This window comes from Rhea pennata, chromosome Z (assembly GCF_028389875.1).
Source record: "Rhea pennata isolate bPtePen1 chromosome Z, bPtePen1.pri, whole genome shotgun sequence".
NCBI classification, from domain to species: domain Eukaryota; kingdom Metazoa; phylum Chordata; class Aves; order Rheiformes; family Rheidae; genus Rhea; species Rhea pennata.
In genome coordinates, this window is record NC_084702.1 from 47,202,575 (window position 1) to 47,221,168 (window position 18,594).

An 18,594-nucleotide genomic window follows, 5' to 3' on the forward strand; every position below is an offset into this window, starting at 1 on the left:
TGTTTGGGCTGGTTTACAGGGCTGACCTGTGAGAAAGACCTGTCTCGAGCTGCAAGTCAGGGATACTACAGGAACTGCCAGCTATTTTCAGATTGTCTACCATCCTCATTTGTAAGGTTAGAAACTAAAAGATAGAAGAATAAATAACAAGGAATGTTTTATTTCTTTTAAACTGAGTCTTTAAGCACCATCACAGTCCTTGCTGAACAAACTAAAAGTAACAAAAGCACTCTCTACTCAATACTGGCTTGCAAATATTTATCATGAGACACTACACACAGCTGGTACTTAGAGTAGCAGAGCAGAGATTACCAACATTTTCTACCTGAAATTTTGACAAAGACTTTCTAAACGTTACATAAACTTTCACTGGTGAAAGAGCACTTTATTACCCACAATTTAACAAGGGATCCTCTAAATATACATATATATATATATATATATATATATATATATATATATTTTCTTCCTCAGGAGGGTACAACATCATGGTAATGAAATCCTGCCTTCTTTCATCCACCAATACACACTTCACCATCCACTCAATCTTATATTCCTCTCCTCCCTCTCTCCCCCCTGACTTCCTAAGCATTACATAGAAGGTTCTCTTGCTTAGCAGTTGACCTTAGACAGCAGACACAGGCAGGCTTACTGCAGATTTCGGTGGTATCAGCACTGTTACACGTGTGAAAAACAGGTTCCAGTGGCAAGAACTAAACATGGAGCTATCTTGCACAAAAGTATATGGAAGGAAAAGCAGCAAGAGGGTCCATTTGCACTATGTGCTGTTTCACAGGAAAACATGTCTTTGTTCACTAGTGGTGAGTTTGCCTTCATGTGAACAAGAACAAACTGTGTAACTTTTGAGAAATTTATGGATTTGATGTTTTTAACCAGGAGATAGTTTTGATCTTATCACTGGACTGTTCTCCTGCCCATGTTTAGTCTATGAGCAAGTTGCTAACCTATTACAAGATTTAATTACTTTTCCCTCCGGCAGGGTAAAGTCTACACAGACCCTCCTCAGATACTGAATCTTACATTTTGCATAAAATGTATCTTAAAAGTCAAACCTCACACAATTGCACAGATTGGTCAATGTATGCAACTTATTACCAGCTTCTGATGAAGGTGAGACACAGAAGTAATCAACCCCACTAAGGTCCCAATGAGCTTAGAGGAGCTGATCCCTAGGCTGCTCTGTATTCTATATTCTTTCAGAGAAGGAGCTGGGAGTGCTGGTGGATGACAAGTTGACCATGCGCCAGTAATGTGCCCTTATGGCCAAGAAGGCCAATGGTATCCTGGGGTGCATTAGGAACACTGTTGCCGGCAGGTCGAGGGAGGTGATCCTGCCCCTCTACTCAGCCCTGCTGAGGCCTCATCTCAAGTACTGTGTCCAGTTCTGGGCTCCCCAGGACAAGAGAGACATGGAGCTACTGGGGAAGAGTCCAGTGTAGGGCTACAAAGATGATCAGAGGGCTGGAGCACCTGCCCTACGAAGAACGGCTGAGAGAGCTGGGCCTCTTCAACCAGAAGAGAAGCCTGAGGGGGGATCTTATCAATGTGTACAAGTAACTGAAGGGAGGGTGTCAAGGGGACGGGAACAAACTCTTTTCAGTTGTCCCATGTGACAGGACAAGAGGCAATGGGCAGAAATTGAAGCACAGGAAGTTCTGCCTGACCATGAGGGGGAATTTCTTCACTGCGAGAGTGACAGAGCACTGGCACAGGTTGCCCAGAGAGGTAGTGGAGTCTCCTTCTCTGGAGATATTCAAGGCCCGCCTGGATACAACCCTGTCTAACATGCTCTAGGTGACCCTGCTTGAGCAGGGAGGTTGGACTAGATGATCTCCAGAGGTCCCTTCCAACCTTAACAATTCTATGATTCTATACATAGGTCTGTGACAGGATTACAAGGAAGGCATTTCCATGGAGCAGATGGAGCTGCTGGCAAATGGTGCCATCACACAGGTGATACAAAATTGAGTAGCAGTGGACCCAATCTTCACCCTGGGGGGCCAAAGAGAGCCTGTTTCAGCATCTGCTCTTCAATCCCTTCCTACTTCTGTTCCCCTTGCATCAATTAACTGGGTAAAAAAAAAATGTGTTATGCTGGTCCCAAACACTAGAATATACAGCAAATTTTCAAACTTGAACCCCTGGTGAAGATGAGCAGGAGGCCTGTTGGGTAGATAGAATCTTAAAATACTTCCATGGAATAATTTGGTTTAAAAGTAAGTACAACGTGACAAACTGGAATACCTCATGTACAACATGAGTTATTGTTTCAGGTCTTCCATGAATTGAGGGAGATAACGCTGTTACCTGAAGTTTGGCTTATGTTTGTGCCATAAGGAGACAACAAGTATGCAGCAAATTCTGCAACTGTTTAATCTATGACTAGGTAGTGTCTGCCAGGCCCTGTGTCTTATCTGAACAAGCGTATATCTGTATCAAGGAAGGAACAGTAACTTATACCTTTCTTTTTCAGTAGGCCTTTCTGTCTCCCTCACTGACCAGACCTGAAAGACTAAGTCCATCTTGGAGATAATTTACATGTTTTAAAAGAAGAAATAATGCTTCTGAATCAGGGATCCTGCATTTACACGTTTCACACAGCCATGCTCACCTGCCTCCACAAACCTGCCAAAACACTTGGAACCCTGCAGATCGATCTGCAAGGACAGTTTTGGAGGGAACGGGGGAGTTCAGATTTCCTTGCTAGTCTCTGTTTCTGATGCTACAAACAATGGCATCAATTGAGGTGACAGCAGTGTTTAGAGTTAGAAGACTGGTATCCAGCAAAACTGGACAGAAAACAGTAGCACATTTTACACTGAGTCACGAGTCATAACTCAGTCGTAACCATTTTCATTTACAGCTTGGAATAGTTTGAAAACTGGCTTTGTACTGGAAAGCCTCTTTATAGCCTTTTACAAAAGTGCTAGTTATTCGTAACACTGTAACCTTCAAGAAAACACCTGTGGGTGGGAGAAACAGTATGCATGTTAATACTATTAGCACAGCTCTCACGACAGAACACAGGTAGATAATTGACTCCAAATTTTGACTGAAAATTTGGTTCACCACATCATGATACATGATAACCTTCATAGTGTACTACAGTTCTCCTATTTCCAAAGATCAGTCAGTGGAATTTAAGCATGTGCTTATGTGTTTTATAGCACAGTGACAGCATATGCATTTCATGGAAGTTAAATGTGTTTACAGTTAGTTTGCTGAATTAGGCTTTAATATAGTTTGCTTAAAAAAAAAGCACACTTTCCTCCTTTTTTATACAGAAAAGCATATGGATTGAAAGAAGGAAAGAAACGTGCAGTCTAAACTCAGCAACATTTAATCCAAATCCAGACCCCAATCCAGAAGAGGAAACAATACAACCAAGCTATTGAGCATAAATTATTGTATTAATTCATTATTGCAAAGCAATGTGACAAAAAACTACCACTATGAACCGAATTAATCATGTCATTCCCACAGACCTGTGCAAGTACTGAGCTGTCACTCAAGTATTTGGATTTGTAGTGCAATAGCAGATTTAAGCAATACTAAAAAAGCAGACATTTAAATCCTTCCCACTGCTACAGCCATAGTGACAGACACTCTAGAGCTTGCTAAAAGTATCACAAATCTTGTCTTCCACTCTTTCCTTTTTTAAACTTCCTGAATAAGTAGCATCTTGATAAAAATCCTTAAGTACAAACAACAGTGTAATGTAAAAGTAACTAAAAACATACATGTCTTTCTATATATAATAGCCAGATGTGGAACAGTAACATTTACCATGTGGTGGACTGAGGTAACTGCGCGAAACATGATACAGGAACTGAAAGCCAGCATGCAGGTCCAGATGCATGAAACACATACAAAAATGTATGGTTAATGAGACAGCATTGTTTTAAATTTCAGAGTGCAGTGAAAGATAACATCTCCCAGCATTGGAAAAATCCAATCTGTCAGATGAAGGAATGCTCCATCTAATGGAGAACAGGTGAAAGATACAGAGTCATAAAGAAGAACTCACTTCAAGGGTCAGACCTCCTGCAGCACATATGTGGTAAGTGAATATAATTAATGCCACCACCACATTTCATGCAGGCTTGCTTTTACAGTGCATGCTCAATTTTATCTCAGACATTGCAAGACATTATAAGCTGCCAGAAATATCTGAAATTGCTAAGATCAAAATAGATCACCATTAGATTTATACTAAGTTCTATAGACAAAGGCTCTAGGATGGGTATGAGATGCAGGTGTTCAGCAAAAGTAGGTTTTTGTTTTACATTAAATGTATCAGTATAATTCAGTAGCACAGCGATCGCTTGTTAGGGCAAATATCTTTGCTTTATAGAAATGTGTCATTTTGTTATAGTAGTTATTTAGTATCTGTAGAAAATAGATTACATGATGATTCATATAAGGAACTTGAGGTTGCCTGTAGGGTATAAGTACCCCCACACATTTTTCAGACCATTTCCCAGAACAAACTTTTTCACATCTGATCAAAGTTATTTCCTTTATTCCAGGAAATTCCTGTTCTCGTCTAAACCATCATGGAATTTGTTCCTAAACCTAATGTTACTACTCTGATGCAAGACAGCACTAGTTGTTTCTATCTACAATAGTTTTGTTTAAGATATAAATGATGTATATTTAAAATCTGCAATTTGGAATCATACAACCGCACAACCTGTCCTAGACTGCAGCACAAGCTGTCAAACATAATCTACATGAAACAAAAGAAGTCAGAAATACAAGGTTGAAAGGATAAGCCTCTGACATTCATGTCAATTCACTACACTGACATTCAAACTACTACTTACTAAGGAGGTGGGAGAAATAACTGCTAATGGAATAGCCTTTGATATTCAGTCATTTCCTCATTTCCTCCTGTAATTTAATTATAGCCTAGACTAAAGATATATTAATACATTACTTGTTAGTAATGTGTCAGCTTGCTGAACTTACAGCTCAGGAGGGAATCCAAATTTAATTTTTCAGTCTCTTTAGTGAACAGCAAGTCTTTTGTTTCTATATACATTGACAGAATCCAAGCAGAAGTGTCTGCACCGGATCAGGGAAGTACTGATGACTGGGATCTTCAGGTCTTCTACAAATCACCACATGAACAACTAGAAAGGATGAAGAAAGAACCTATTAAAAAGAAAAAAAAACAAAACAGTCTGATGTGTACAACAGACATCATTGGTCTCACTAACTCAGGAATGATACCAAACATCCCTGAGCACTGTTCACTGGCACCATCCCTCTTAGCTATTTACAAACACAGAGCAGGTTGAGAGAGCTGTGAGATGACAAGAGTCAAGAGAAATAAGCCCACTAAAAGAAAACTGGAGCATGAAATACATGACAAAAAACAAACTTCAGCTATAATTATGAATTATGGTGTTGGCTCTGAGGTAGGAAAAGCCGAGTCCAAGTGTAGGGGCACAACGTGTTTGCTTGTTTAACAGTAACACTTTCATCAATGAGCACACCAAAATCCAGGGTGATACGGAATCGAATAAAACCTAGTAATGTAACAGCAGTATAAGTTGGGTATACCCAGGATATTTTGTGAACAAGCAAGTTTAAGTAAATTATGCAGTTTTCAGCATCTTCCCAGAGAACATGCCCCCCCCCCCCCCGCCCCGATCAGGTCCCGGCAATCCTGCAGACTGCCACTCCAGTGAGCTCTGTCAGCAAGAACTCACTCCATACGTGCTTCCTGCCTTGACACAGTCTACAATACGTATCCAAATCCCTGAACTTTCAATCTGAAAGAACTACTTAGCCCAGCACTGACCTCCTTTGAAAACTACTGCTTTGAATAATCTTCGCCTCTAGTCGTTTTTATTACCTAAAAGGGTTATACTGTTTTGGGAATGTCTGCAACTTGTGAGTGTTTTTGATTTGGATTTAAATACAAAGCTGGGTTACAGGCAGCTGTACTTCTCACCTCCCCATATAAGGGGGTCAGTGGGATGGGTCTTCTTTTTAAACCTCCATCAACTAAGTAAGTAGAAATTAAAACTGGTAAGAGCAAAACATACTAACTGGAGCACAAGTAGGTAAGAGAGGGCAAAGTGTCCTCCACGGCTAAATATTCAGATATGCAAACACCAACCCCTCTGTCACGCTACAGACCTTAGACTCAAGAAACAGAATAAACTCCCAGGTTAGTAAAGAAACATCTTTTCACTGACTTCATGCATCTCAGCTCCACAAGTGACAGAAATGCAAACAGAGGGAACTAAAGAGGTTCATGGAACTTCAGTGAAGTTACGTTAACATATAATAAAGACAACCCAATAACAAGAGACTACTACTCTTCAAAAGACTTCTTAGTGCACTTTACAAAGTGAAATTTCTTTCCTGTTTTACTGGGAAGGCATTGAGAAGACAGATAATCAAATCAAGGTCACTAGCTGGACAGTAGGCCAAGAGTAAAACTCTGGTGTTTATTTTTTAAGAGCATTAGAACTCAACAATTAACCATTACATTTTTGTAATAAGCGTATAGAAGCAGAGTAAGACATTTAAGTTTATTAATAAAACTGAACTCCCTCCTGCCCTCTACCCCGAATTCCCTTTTCTCTTCCTCTTCCCCCTCGAAAAAGGGTCCTGCTTCTGTTTATCTTACATATCATTTTGATATGTAAGAGGTCTCTAGTGTCTTCATAAAGATAAATGCTCTAAGCCCCTCTGAAAGCCAGAATAGGAGCCAAGCAAAAGTTTTTCTGCAGTTCACATTACATTGTTAATTGCTATCCTAGATGGTAATAAGTAGAGAGAAGGGAGAAATATTTTGAACACGCATAAAATATGGTTCTGTACCTATCAGCTTGAGAAATCAAAAAGGTTTTGTGAACTCTCAAACAAGGTAACATCCACTTTTGCGAATTAAGGGTAGTGTATTTTACTGTAACTCAAATCATTTGCCCTTAAATTTTGTCACAAAGCCTGGAAATGAAACCACCTGCCACTGATTTCTCTCCAAACTCTCAAGTACACGCATGCTTTTATGATAATGTAGGCCAGACAGGCATTCCAGCATGCCTCTAGATCAGAGAGTTTTTCTTCTGGCATAGTAACAGATTTCTGGCCTTGTAAGCCCTATTTTATTTGCACTATGTTTGTATACATCTGGGCCTGTAGCAGAAGCCCAGATGTTCTCACCTCCCTTTCAACATCACTTTTAGATTATCACAATGATGTTATCTAATGGCTCCCATGCAGCTACTTGTGACAATTTATGCCAGCACAATCTTAAGGAGGTGACAGGTCCTGTTGTATTTTAATATATGGAATTTTACACCAACTGTTTTGTCCTCAATTAAATTTCCACAAGCAGTGATCAGGAAGTCACAGAAGACACTCTCAGAACCCTTCTGATGTAAAGAAAACTGAATCTATCTCTGCAAAGAAAACTCTTATGTTCCCATTTTAGGTAATAGATCTCTAGCAGTTTCAAACTAAATCAGTTTTCTAAACTTTAGCTCTAGTCAGAGCTTGAAGCCATTCATTCCTCTCGCCTACTTTAATATTCTTTTACTATTACTCAGAAATTTCAGTAGCCAGACCATACAGAAAGCAAAATCTTCGCACAAGGAATTGCACTGAAATGAAGCAGGAGCTGATTTTAATTAGACAATTAAACTTGATGGCATCAGTTCAGCAGGGCAGATAAACTCACGCTAGGCACTGGAGAAGGTATATTTATTGAATACACAGATACAAAGTAACAAGAGCTACAGGGGACTGACATGGTGAGGCAGAAAATCCACATGAGCAGTCTTAGAAAGATGAAAACGTTTACATCCTTGGTACTGCTTCATAGCTTTTTCTTGAACTGCGTACTCCAAAACTCAAATGCTAGCAGCATAGCAGTGACATTCAGAAGTACCTCAGAGAAAAGACAATTATACTATATAAACTATTTGCCAGAAATATATAATTGTTATGTATTTGTTTATACCATTCTTCACCTCATAAGCAAATTCTGATCTAAAGTAACTTCTGTGAAGCTAACTTATCCAAAGATTAAGAAATGACTTGGTCTACAACCACACAGAAGATAACAGTCACTATTACTAACCCATCCAGGGCCTGCAAATCACAGGAAATTGAAGCTAAATAATTTTAGACGGAAGCATAGTGGGTTTTTTTTTTCTTTTTTTTCTTTTTTTTTTTTTTTTTTAAGACAAATGGAAAGGGGTTATAAGAGTAAATTATTCAGAAATACAGTAATTTCCCTAACAATTTTAAAAACTATTTTTTTAAAAAAAAGCATTTTAGTTCAAACTATGCTGTCTTCAGGGAAGCATGTGCTCCATGCAGATCTGATGACAGGAATATAATGGTTCCCTTCTAGAAGAGAAAAAATTATCAAGCAAAATAAAACAAACAAAAGGCTTGTTTGCTGCATATGCTGATTAGACAGAACACAAGAAGCAGCAATTCATACTAGTAAACCTCTAGGAAAAAAAACCCTTAATTTCAGTGAAAATCTGATTTTACTTCCTGTATGGTCTGGCTTCTCAAATTCCTTACCATCATATATACATACATATATATATATATATAAAGAGAGTATGAAGAATGAATGGCTTAAAGCTCTGGCTGGAACAAAGTTCAGAAAACTGACTTGGTATCAAACTGCTAAAACTGAGGAAAAGTCATAATGGCTTTTCCCTTTTCACTGGACATTGATGAGATTTCTACAGAATTCTACATAGATTTCCAGTGTAGGAGACCTGGAGAGATGCAGTTTAACTTGCAGAGGTAATTACAAAAGATAAAATTACTCCACAGACCTAAAATAAAGTACTCCAAAATCTTTAGGAAAGAATGAAGGAAATTCAGATTAAGCCTGGAAGTTGCTGACAAAAAAAAAAAAAAAAAAAAAGGAATCATGTTATTTAATGTGTTATTTAACTGCTCATCTAAGGATGGACTCACCATTGGAACAAACTGTTGAGGAAGAAGTAAACTATCTAGATGGCTGCAAAGAGGCTAGCTGACTTTCTAGAATAGAAAGAAAAAAAAGCTCACTTTCCATCAAAATACAAATTACTAGACTCAGTACAGGGTAATGGTCAAAATTTATGGGCCTGTGATACACTGGAAGACTGACAGTGTACCTCCACGATCTCTTGCAATGCTGCACCATCTTCAGTCAGAAAATCTGCAGCAGCAGCAGATTTTCTAAGTCTCAGTCTCAAACAAAAAGAAAACAGCATTTCTTGAACTTTCAAACACTCTTGTGACATAACAAAAAAAAAAAACACAAAAAAAATTTATATTTAAATACTTTATTTCCATCTCACAAAAAGCAACAGTGTTTACAGTACACATGCCTTTCAAATCAGTGCTGGTTATATTTCTCTGAAATATAAAGAAAATAAGCTTTTTCTCCCTTTACAAGTCAAATGGACACATTTGCATACTATATATATACACATATATATTTATATAGCTATGTACACACACAAACAATATTCAAAACCCCTCCCCCTAAAAGCAAGTATTGTACAGCCTGGAATTTTACCACCCACCACTCGAATACATGTAAATTTACACTGTCTTGAATATTTCTACAGTGTTTAAAATGCAAAGCGTGACCTTTTACAAGTACCTACAATATGTAACATTTCCAAATTAACTTCTAAGGTTTTCTTTAGGGATACCGAACTTCAACTACACTTAACTAAGACAGGGCTCATTCCTCACTGCAAAAATTTATTTATTTTACACTATATATTCAAACTACTCTGTTCTCCAATTTTTAGGATAGAAAATCTTTACTTCATCTTTAAGAATTCAGTTCAAATTAGACCATATTTTAATCCATTCAAGCTAGTATATTTTTTATAAAACTAGATATTTTAGATTTTACAGTAATTTGTTAAATACCACCACAACTAATTCAAAAAAGATGCCCGTCTCTCAATCTTGATCAAAGCTAAATACTCACATATAAAAGTCTGTATTTCTACAACAGCAGCAGGTTTAAGTAAAATAGCAAAACTAGAGATTTAAATTCTTCAGTAATATGACCTGAGAGTTTAAATGTGGTAAATGTCTTCATTATATTTTTTTCTAGAAATCATGTGAAACCATGTTTTAAAAAAGTAACAAAAAAAATCTTTGAACATTTAGTAGCATCTTGATAAAAGTGATAAACATAAATAGAATTACTATTAAAATAAGTTTACACAAGCACTTTATTTTAAATGCAAAACATCTATCATGCGGCGAATCAACTGGACTATGTGACACACGATTTAGGAACATGCGGGAAAAAATGTATATGACTGAATGAATCAAGTACATATAAGTGAGAATGGTTACTGAAGCAGCACTATGTTAAACTTCAGAGTGCAATGAAAGATAACATCTTCTAGCAAAGCAAAGGAAGGAGGATCCAATTTGTCAGAAAAAGGAATGTTCCACCAAGCAGTAAACAGGTGAAAGACATGGAGTCACAAAGTAGTATTTGCACCCTCCAACATCCATCACCCTCTACAAACAAACAAACAAACAAAAACAAACAAACAAAAAAAACTTTCTATAGTACTTGGCCACCAAGAAGAAAATAATTAATTCCAAGATTAGGTATCTTGTAGCTCATTCTTACAATGTACGTTGTTCAAAATCAACCATCTTAGATGCTGCAAGATCTCTGAAGTTGTTACTTTTACGGCAAGCAGCATCTTCCTATGCCTTTTAACTGCTAAATCAGATAACAATATATTACAGTCAACAGCCCAAACAAGGTCTCTAAGAAACCAGCACATTGCCAATCTCGGAGAGATGTGGTAAGGGGAAATTTTCAATATTAATTTAAAAAGAATCAGCTTGACAGCAATGCAGTGCCTGGGAGGAACTGCAACATTTCAGGAAAGCTTACACAGTCTTGCTTCAGTAGTTCAGTAATTGGAAGATCTATGCTGAAGTACAGTTTACATCACATTTATAGGAAGCAAGGAAAGCCAACGTTGCTCAGTATTCTCCTTCTGCCATGCCCCATCCATCAACACAGATTCACATACACATGAAACTGTTTGTATGACAAGAAAGTCCCATTAGCAACCCTCTTCTGCTTTCCCATTAGCAGGGAAGTGAACAATTTTGCATGCTCTGAGACATGAAGTCTCCAGCCTCTAACAAAAAACATCTTTGGGCTAGAAATGTTAAACTTGTCAATTTAAGAACAAAACCTCAGTTGGTTCCTGCAGCAAAGTAGGATGCATATTCTAGCATATCTACTGCCATACGACTTTAATTATAAGTCATAAGGCACAATGACCTTGATACATTGGTCCAGTCTGTACATAGCTACAGTCAGTTTACACAGAAACACTTAACCTATTCTAAACTCCTTCACTCCCCATGCTACCATCTTCCCATGTCTCAGAAGTCTCATGCAAGCTGAGAACACATCATAAATTATCTGCACTTCTTACTTCTCTTAATAAAAATCAAAGGTGAGTTGGTGGAGAGATCGTTCCTTTTTCTAGAGACAAAACTCAGAACTCAATGACTTCCTTACATTTTTTCTGGTAGGCTAATTTCACATAGGAAAGTGAAAAAGTTGCATAGAAGTGGAAAACAGATGAGCTATTACATGTATATTTATCACCACAGTCAGTTCTTAAAAATTGCAAGTGGTTTATTTATAAGCAGATGGTGCTGGACAGCAGCAAGACAACCAGTGCGTAACGGTTTTGAAGACAGTAATTTATGCAGTCTGACTGAATATAAACTATATAGCTCCAATTTATTAACCAAAAATCATCTCACATTGCAGCAGATGATACAAAGCTAACGGCATTTAAACCCAAAGCTTTTTACAGGAAAGCTCTTCTGCTTTAAAGTAACAGTGGCCTAGGACGTACACAGACTCTGGTTCTGTAAGTTTTAACTAGAAAACACTACAGAAATTATGTAAAGAGGTGCTGTTGGCTACAATATAGATTTTCTTCTGACTGGAAGACAGAAAACCTAAAAAAATTGGTGAGATTTCATTCCTTCCCAGTTAAAGCATGACAAACATTTATCTAAAGTGCAATGGCCTTAGCCATTCCAATCTTCCTAGTTTGTAATGAATTCAGAAATGGAGGAGTATATTTAAGCATTTCTCATGGAAGAAAGACTCCAACATAACTCTTAATACAGATAATTAGAAGTTCAGAGATTCCATGGCAGAAGAATAGTTAAAAAGCCCTCTACAACTGTTACTGAAAAGACTATGACATCATTCATATACCAAAAAAGTTACTTAAAAGTTACTGTATTAAAAGCAAACAAAAAAAAAACAAAACAAAAAAGCTAAACAACAACAAAACACACACCCAAACCTCCCAACTTTCCCCACATTTTCAGTATCTGCTGTCTAAAACTCATCTATATGTTACTTCCTTGCAGAGAACTCATTACCAAATAAAGCTTTTGAACAAAATGGTACATTTTTAAATCCCACAGTTGTAAACAAGAGGAGGATGAGTTCTTTCTCTAGTCTGTTTCTGAAATTTATATATCTCAGTATAGCAGGCAGGGATGAGATAAACCATGTGTAAGGAAAGTGCAAGTTTACTACTGTCATTTAGTATGAAGTGACTGTAAAGAAAAATACATGAAAACTATGTACACACACAAGCATGGAACAAAGACAGTTCTGCAGAGAGTTCAAGGTTAAAAAAAGGAAGAAAAAAGCCCAACACATGGCAGTTGGTACAAATAATCCAAGAACAAAGTTAACTAAAACTCTAATTCCGTAACTGTTAAGAAAGTATGATCTACTTTTAGCACTTACATAGCCAATTCCACCTTCAGTGCATGCAAAACGTGTTCGTTTCTGGACCTTTTTGGCAAACAAGTATTTTGCGCACTCTTAAAGTCTAACATTCTTTCTGATGACTTTGTGTCGAAGTCATCGAAATCAAAGCTGGTGACAAATTTCTGTTTCCCAGGGCTTCTGACAGATATTCAGAAAAGAGGGGAATAGTATGGCATGTCTTAAGTGATCATAGCTGACAATTTTTGCTAACCAAATGAATAGCAAATGCTGCAGTTCCGTAAGTGAAATTTCACAGTTTAAGTTACTATCTGGCAAATTTTAAGCCTAACAATTTAACTTTGATTCAAATTACTGCCTTCTTCAGAATTTACACTGGTTGGAATTAAACTTAACAAATTTGAAAAGCTCAACTTTTAATTGGCAGCTGTTTATACTAGTTTAAAACTGATCGCATAATTGAACTGTGGTAAGGTAAAATAGGTTTGAATGTGTGCATAAATCTACAACATGTGCATCTGTAGTGAAATGAACATTACAAAAATGAGATCTTCAGATAAATAGGTATGCTTATTCTTGCACAGGTTTTTTGTATATGCTATGCTTCATAAATGGCCTTGTTAACTCTTTCAGACAAGAGGGGCAGGTGGTACTGTAGGTATTTTGCCTCTTTAATGTGGCATTTCTGGTTTTAGATCTGTTTCCTTAGAACAATTTGAAGACTACTCCTTTGTTTTTTTCACAACAGTAGAAGAATATACCATTAAAATCTAAATGATAAGCTTTCCTAATACTATGTTATACAAAATAAGCAATGCACACAAAATTATGCTAGTGAAATGGGAGGTAACAGGGGGAAAAGCAAAGGCTTACCTAAATCTACTAATTGCAGGCTCTCTGCAACAAGTGATGAAATTAAAATTCAGTAGTCAAGAGTGGACAAATCAGTAGTCAATCTAACAAAGGAACCAGCCTGGAGCAACTTCCCATAGCAAACTCCTGCTGTTGCTCAAAGAGATTAATAAAGCATCATTAATTAAAACCTAATAATTAAAGACAAGATTCTCAAAAATGTCTAATGAATTCAGAGAAAAATTTCACAGTTACATAGGTGCTTCTGGAACTCTCATCTCTAAAATATTTGCTTTTGCTGTTTAGCTTTTTGCTTTTACATATGTAATATTAATACTCAGCCACTTTAGAGATGAAAGTGCATATTATTAGAACATTATGCTACTCTTTCTTATGATTTGGGTAAATTCTAGAGAACAACTTGAAAAGCAAAAATCAAGATTTGAAGCAAATCTGAAACTTATTTATTTCCTCTCAAACTGGTGTATCTTATGAGATCCATTAATACTTACATATCTGAAGTATGATTTTGTTTCACAACAGCTATTGTATCTACAAACATGAAAACTACTTACATTTTTTTGTGTTAAAAACCCTACTGCTCATCCATCAGTCTGCAAAGAACAAACAATTCGCATGGTAAATCTTTTCCTGCCTGTCAGTATTTACCTACTGTTGAAAAATTAGAACATGACTCCAGATGAAAGGGCATACATTGCAAACAAAATTATATATAATCATTTATGCAGATGTTTGGTCTATAGATGAAAACAGTTTCAGAATAAATACTTACATCCTGCCCATAAATGCTCCAAGGAAAAACAAAACTTACGTGAGATGTGCCCTGAGCTATCTAGACTCCCTAATAGTGCAAACAATGTTGCAGCGATGCCTGGTTTCACCCTGGCTTTTGCAAAAGTAACAGAGCAACAGTCCACAAATTTACTGAATGGCTGAAAAAACATAGTATTATATTCATTCACTACAGCCATTCTTGTAGTTTTGCTAAGTTCCTTTCCATCCACTGGATATTGAACTGAATTTTATCAATTGCCTCTTTTACACAACGCAGTTGAGAGCTCTCCTCTGATCTTGACTCAAAAAATGTCTTCACCTGCACAACAAGAAAAAGTAAGTTTTAATTGAAATCAATATAGGCTACACAAATAGTTTCAAAAGCAAAAGGCTACAAGTGCATGTAGAAAATCAGGAATCGCGTATCTACGTGGTAATAGTAGGATTCCCAAAATGTAAGGAGAGCATCTTTCACAGAAACCGCAGCAATAACAAAATTACCTGAGTAAGAACATTAGGCTAAACCATTGTTGACCCCTGAACCTCACTGACCCTTGAAAAAGGGAGATATAGAGGGGAGACAGAGATTGCTGAGGTACCACATATTTTAACTGATCCTCAACTGCAACAACAGCTCTTTGAAATTGCTGACAGTCAAAGTAAAATACAGCAACATTTCTAGCTCTCCATCAGATCCAGAGATGCAGGAAGCATAGCTTGTTTACAAATTCTATGCCTAAAACTCAGTATCTCTATTACGTGTTCTAGTGAACAGGAAACTAGAACACAAATACCCAACTCTGCCACAGTTTCAACATGTAACCTTCAGTAAGCTTATTTCCCACCTGTTAAAAGGGGACAGCCATAGCTGAATATCCTTGTGAAAAGGCCCTAAGGATGGCAAAAATATGCCTTTTCCTCATTCCCCAATTAACTTAAATGCATAGCATTGGCACTAGCGACCAAAGCTTTCTGGTAGTTTATGCCACCAACCTCAAGTAGATGTGCCTTTGTTGAAAACTGACAAGTTGACCAACTAACAATATTCTGGATAGTGTATGAGCCTAGGTGAAACCTGAAATACAAACACAGAAGAAAACACCTAGGAGATACAAGTTCAGAACATGTACACATTCTTACTCTCGCTTTTTGTTTTACAGTTGAAAATTGTTAAAAGCATTTGAGTAACTTTGCACAACTCATTTTTGAAAGAGATGTAAGCCTTTAGAAGTCTAAGTCTGAAGAGCTGTAACCCTCTAAAAATTGAGCTTTAAAGCTAAAGACATGTAGTTTTTTCAAACTTCTACCCCAGCTCCAAAGTAAAGAGTTGAAGACATCCCATACTGAATATCAAAACCTGTATTTGCAGTATGCATTCCAAAACTTTACAATAATCAAATTCACCCCTAGATTTCATTTCAAGCACAACAATTTTGTCATACTGATTATTAAAAGCTTGCTAGAACAGGAATTTTCTTACAGCAGAAGGTTTTTGCTTTGTTTCTTTTTCTTTTAAAAGCAACATGAAGCTATTCCAAATTTGGGAATCAAAATACAAGCTTTCCAATAACAGTTAGCTTTTTGAAGACTCACAGACCAGTTCTCCTACTGGGTAGCCAGCTAGGCTGATTAAAGAGAACTTTATTTTGAACGCAAGAGGGATTTTCTTGTTTGGTTTCAGAATTACTATAAAAAGAGAGAAGAAAAGCATGCTGAGAGAACTCCGTAGATCTCCTTTTGAATGCATTTGATTCACATAAATCCTGCATTCGCAGCAATTGTTTTAGAGACAGCATCCTTTTAACAGGAATTGAAATCAGTATTTTCTAAAGTGAGTACAAGACTCAGGCACCAAAATCCCATCAACTAACGAAATACTTTAAAGTGTATGCTCCAACCTCCTTCTGAAAAAAAAAAATCACATTTGAAAACAGGCTTAAAAATCTTAATCCAAGTCTTCTTGTATGAAGCTAACTATTTATTATTTTGCATTTAAAAGAAACAGGTCTTTTGCCACTGAGTGTGAAATTTCAGCTACATTAAAAAAAAAAAAAAATCATACTTTCGTGTAAGCTTTTCCCAGTTCTCTTTAACAAAGTCCCAGGCCAGCAAATATCCAGGCAAACTCTGGCTAACAGTTGCTATGATATGTGAAAGCTCCTGTGTCCTGATGACTTCACCCTCAAGGCTGTTTTGCATTAACCTAAAAGATAAAGCTATGAAAAGGGACAAGAAAAAACAAAGAACAAAACAAAACAAAACCAACCACCTACAACCCATTCACGACTCCTTAAAATTCTCCTGCTACTCCTGAGTTAAAAGAAGATTCTGTAACAGACCTAACTATTTCTGGCATCTGGAGCACACTGATGCTGCAATTGATATCCACCATACTCACTAGCCTTGAGTTTCAAAGTCTTAGCCCTAAGTCAAGCATCTGAATTTTCATTCTTTTCTGAAAAGACGCAGTAAACTCTCACAGCTTGTAGGAGAAAATATAATTCATGGACAAGTCAAGAGAGGGAAGCTATAACAATAGTCACCCATCAGGATACTTATGGTGTATGATGTTGCATGGTACTATGTAGCACGGAGATTTGGTCTTATGATAGGTATTTAAGCATAATACAAGGCCAAAATTTCATCCAAAGAAATAAAAATCCTATTTATAATCCTAGTTACAAAGACATATGAGTTTCTGAAGACTGAATAGAACAGTCTGCAGCTGTGTTATCATTCCAGCAATGCAAAGCATTTAACTCCAGTTGTTTTTTTCTGTGTGTTCCAAACTGTGTCAAAATTTGTCTTTTTGAATTATTCTGTTACATAAATTGTTTGTAAGGGTAAATATCAGACTCTTGATGCTCACGGAAAAATCTAGCTAGATTTTCTTTAGCATTCAGGATTTCATTTTACAACAGCAAAGACTACAATCTATTCTTTCAAAGAAGGTTTTTAATGCTTCAGATTTACATAATATATAACTTTTTGGCTGTTACATACCAGATCAGCCTTCTGACATCATCTGTGCTGGCCAAAGCTTCAATCATTTTGTTCTTTTCTGCTTCTGATACTGAAGAGGAGTACATCTTTAAGAGGAATTCCCAGCCATCATTAGTTTTGGCTCCAGCCACAAATACAGCTTTCATAACATCACTAGGCACACTACAGGGAAAAACAAGTGAGAGGAAGGGGGTGGGGGAAGGGAAAAAAAAGCATGTGTGTGAGAGACAAAAAATGCTCATCTCGGGAAGGAAGAAGTCATAAAATAAAAGAAGTAAAGTAAAAATACTAGAAGAGATGCCTCTCATTAGAGCAATTTAATTCTGTAACAACAGTAAGTTTGCTGGATACAGGAATTCATGCCATTCTAGTATTTTAACTTACTGGGAAAAGGAAATTACATTAGTCACATGAAAGCATAGTAAATGGTACAAGAATCTGAATCATTTTCTGTGGCACAAAATCCACATAAACCCGGAGCAGAGCGAGTTCTACGAGATAAAAAGGTTAACTTTGATGCTGCTACTAAGTAATTCTCCTTGAGCATGCAGCTTAGGAAATGCAGATGGAAACAATTTGTGGCTGGTCTTGCAGTCACACTCAATAAGACTGAAGACAAAGTTTTAAATTCTAGTACAATTTTCCCTCTCATCTTGAAATAGCAATTACTTTTAGACAAGCAACAGTAAAAGACATAGAATGAAACACTATCAATATTCAGACCTTTGTTCAAAACATAGGAAGTAGCAAGAAAATAGATAGATAAAAATAGTATTAGGTTATTTTTTTTGGTACCTCATTGTGCCATTAGAAATCATCCACTTCTTAAACATCTCATTGGCAGTTGTTCTACAGTTGCTTATATTATGAGTGCAGGCAAAAGCCAGCAGTGTTGACCGCAACTCTCGTTCAGACAGGGTCCCATCATCAGTCCAAGTTTGTTGGTCAATTTTATTTCCAAACAGACTTTCTATTCTATGCTAAAGGAGGAAATATGATTAGCAACAGGGTAAGAATCTACCTCAAGAGATTTTTCCATATATAAAATAAGCAAAAAAAAAACGGGGGGGGGGATTTTTAAAACTATGGAAAATCAACATAGTACATTTTCATGTTTCTAT

The 18,594-nt window shown here is 36.9% G+C and overlaps 1 protein-coding gene across 2 annotated transcripts in view; it reads right to left on the bottom strand.

Moving 5' to 3' along the window:
- Positions 1-9,322: 9,322 nt before the first annotated feature.
- Positions 9,323-18,594, bottom strand: part of LNPEP (leucyl and cystinyl aminopeptidase) — a 68,722-nt gene continuing 59,450 nt past the window's right edge. The window contains exons 14-18 of one of the 2 annotated variants that reach the window (XM_062600297.1): positions 18,269-18,453; positions 17,474-17,635; positions 16,533-16,673; positions 15,464-15,545; positions 9,323-14,789 (exon numbers count right to left, since the gene is read on the bottom strand). In XM_062600297.1, coding sequence (XP_062456281.1) covers positions 14,658-14,789; positions 15,464-15,545; positions 16,533-16,673; positions 17,474-17,635; positions 18,269-18,453 — 702 coding nt within the window. In that variant the 3' untranslated portion in view covers positions 9,323-14,657. The remainder of the gene's footprint in view (positions 14,790-15,463; positions 15,546-16,532; positions 16,674-17,473; positions 17,636-18,268; positions 18,454-18,594) is intronic. The other variant, XM_062600298.1, reaches the window with a different exon arrangement.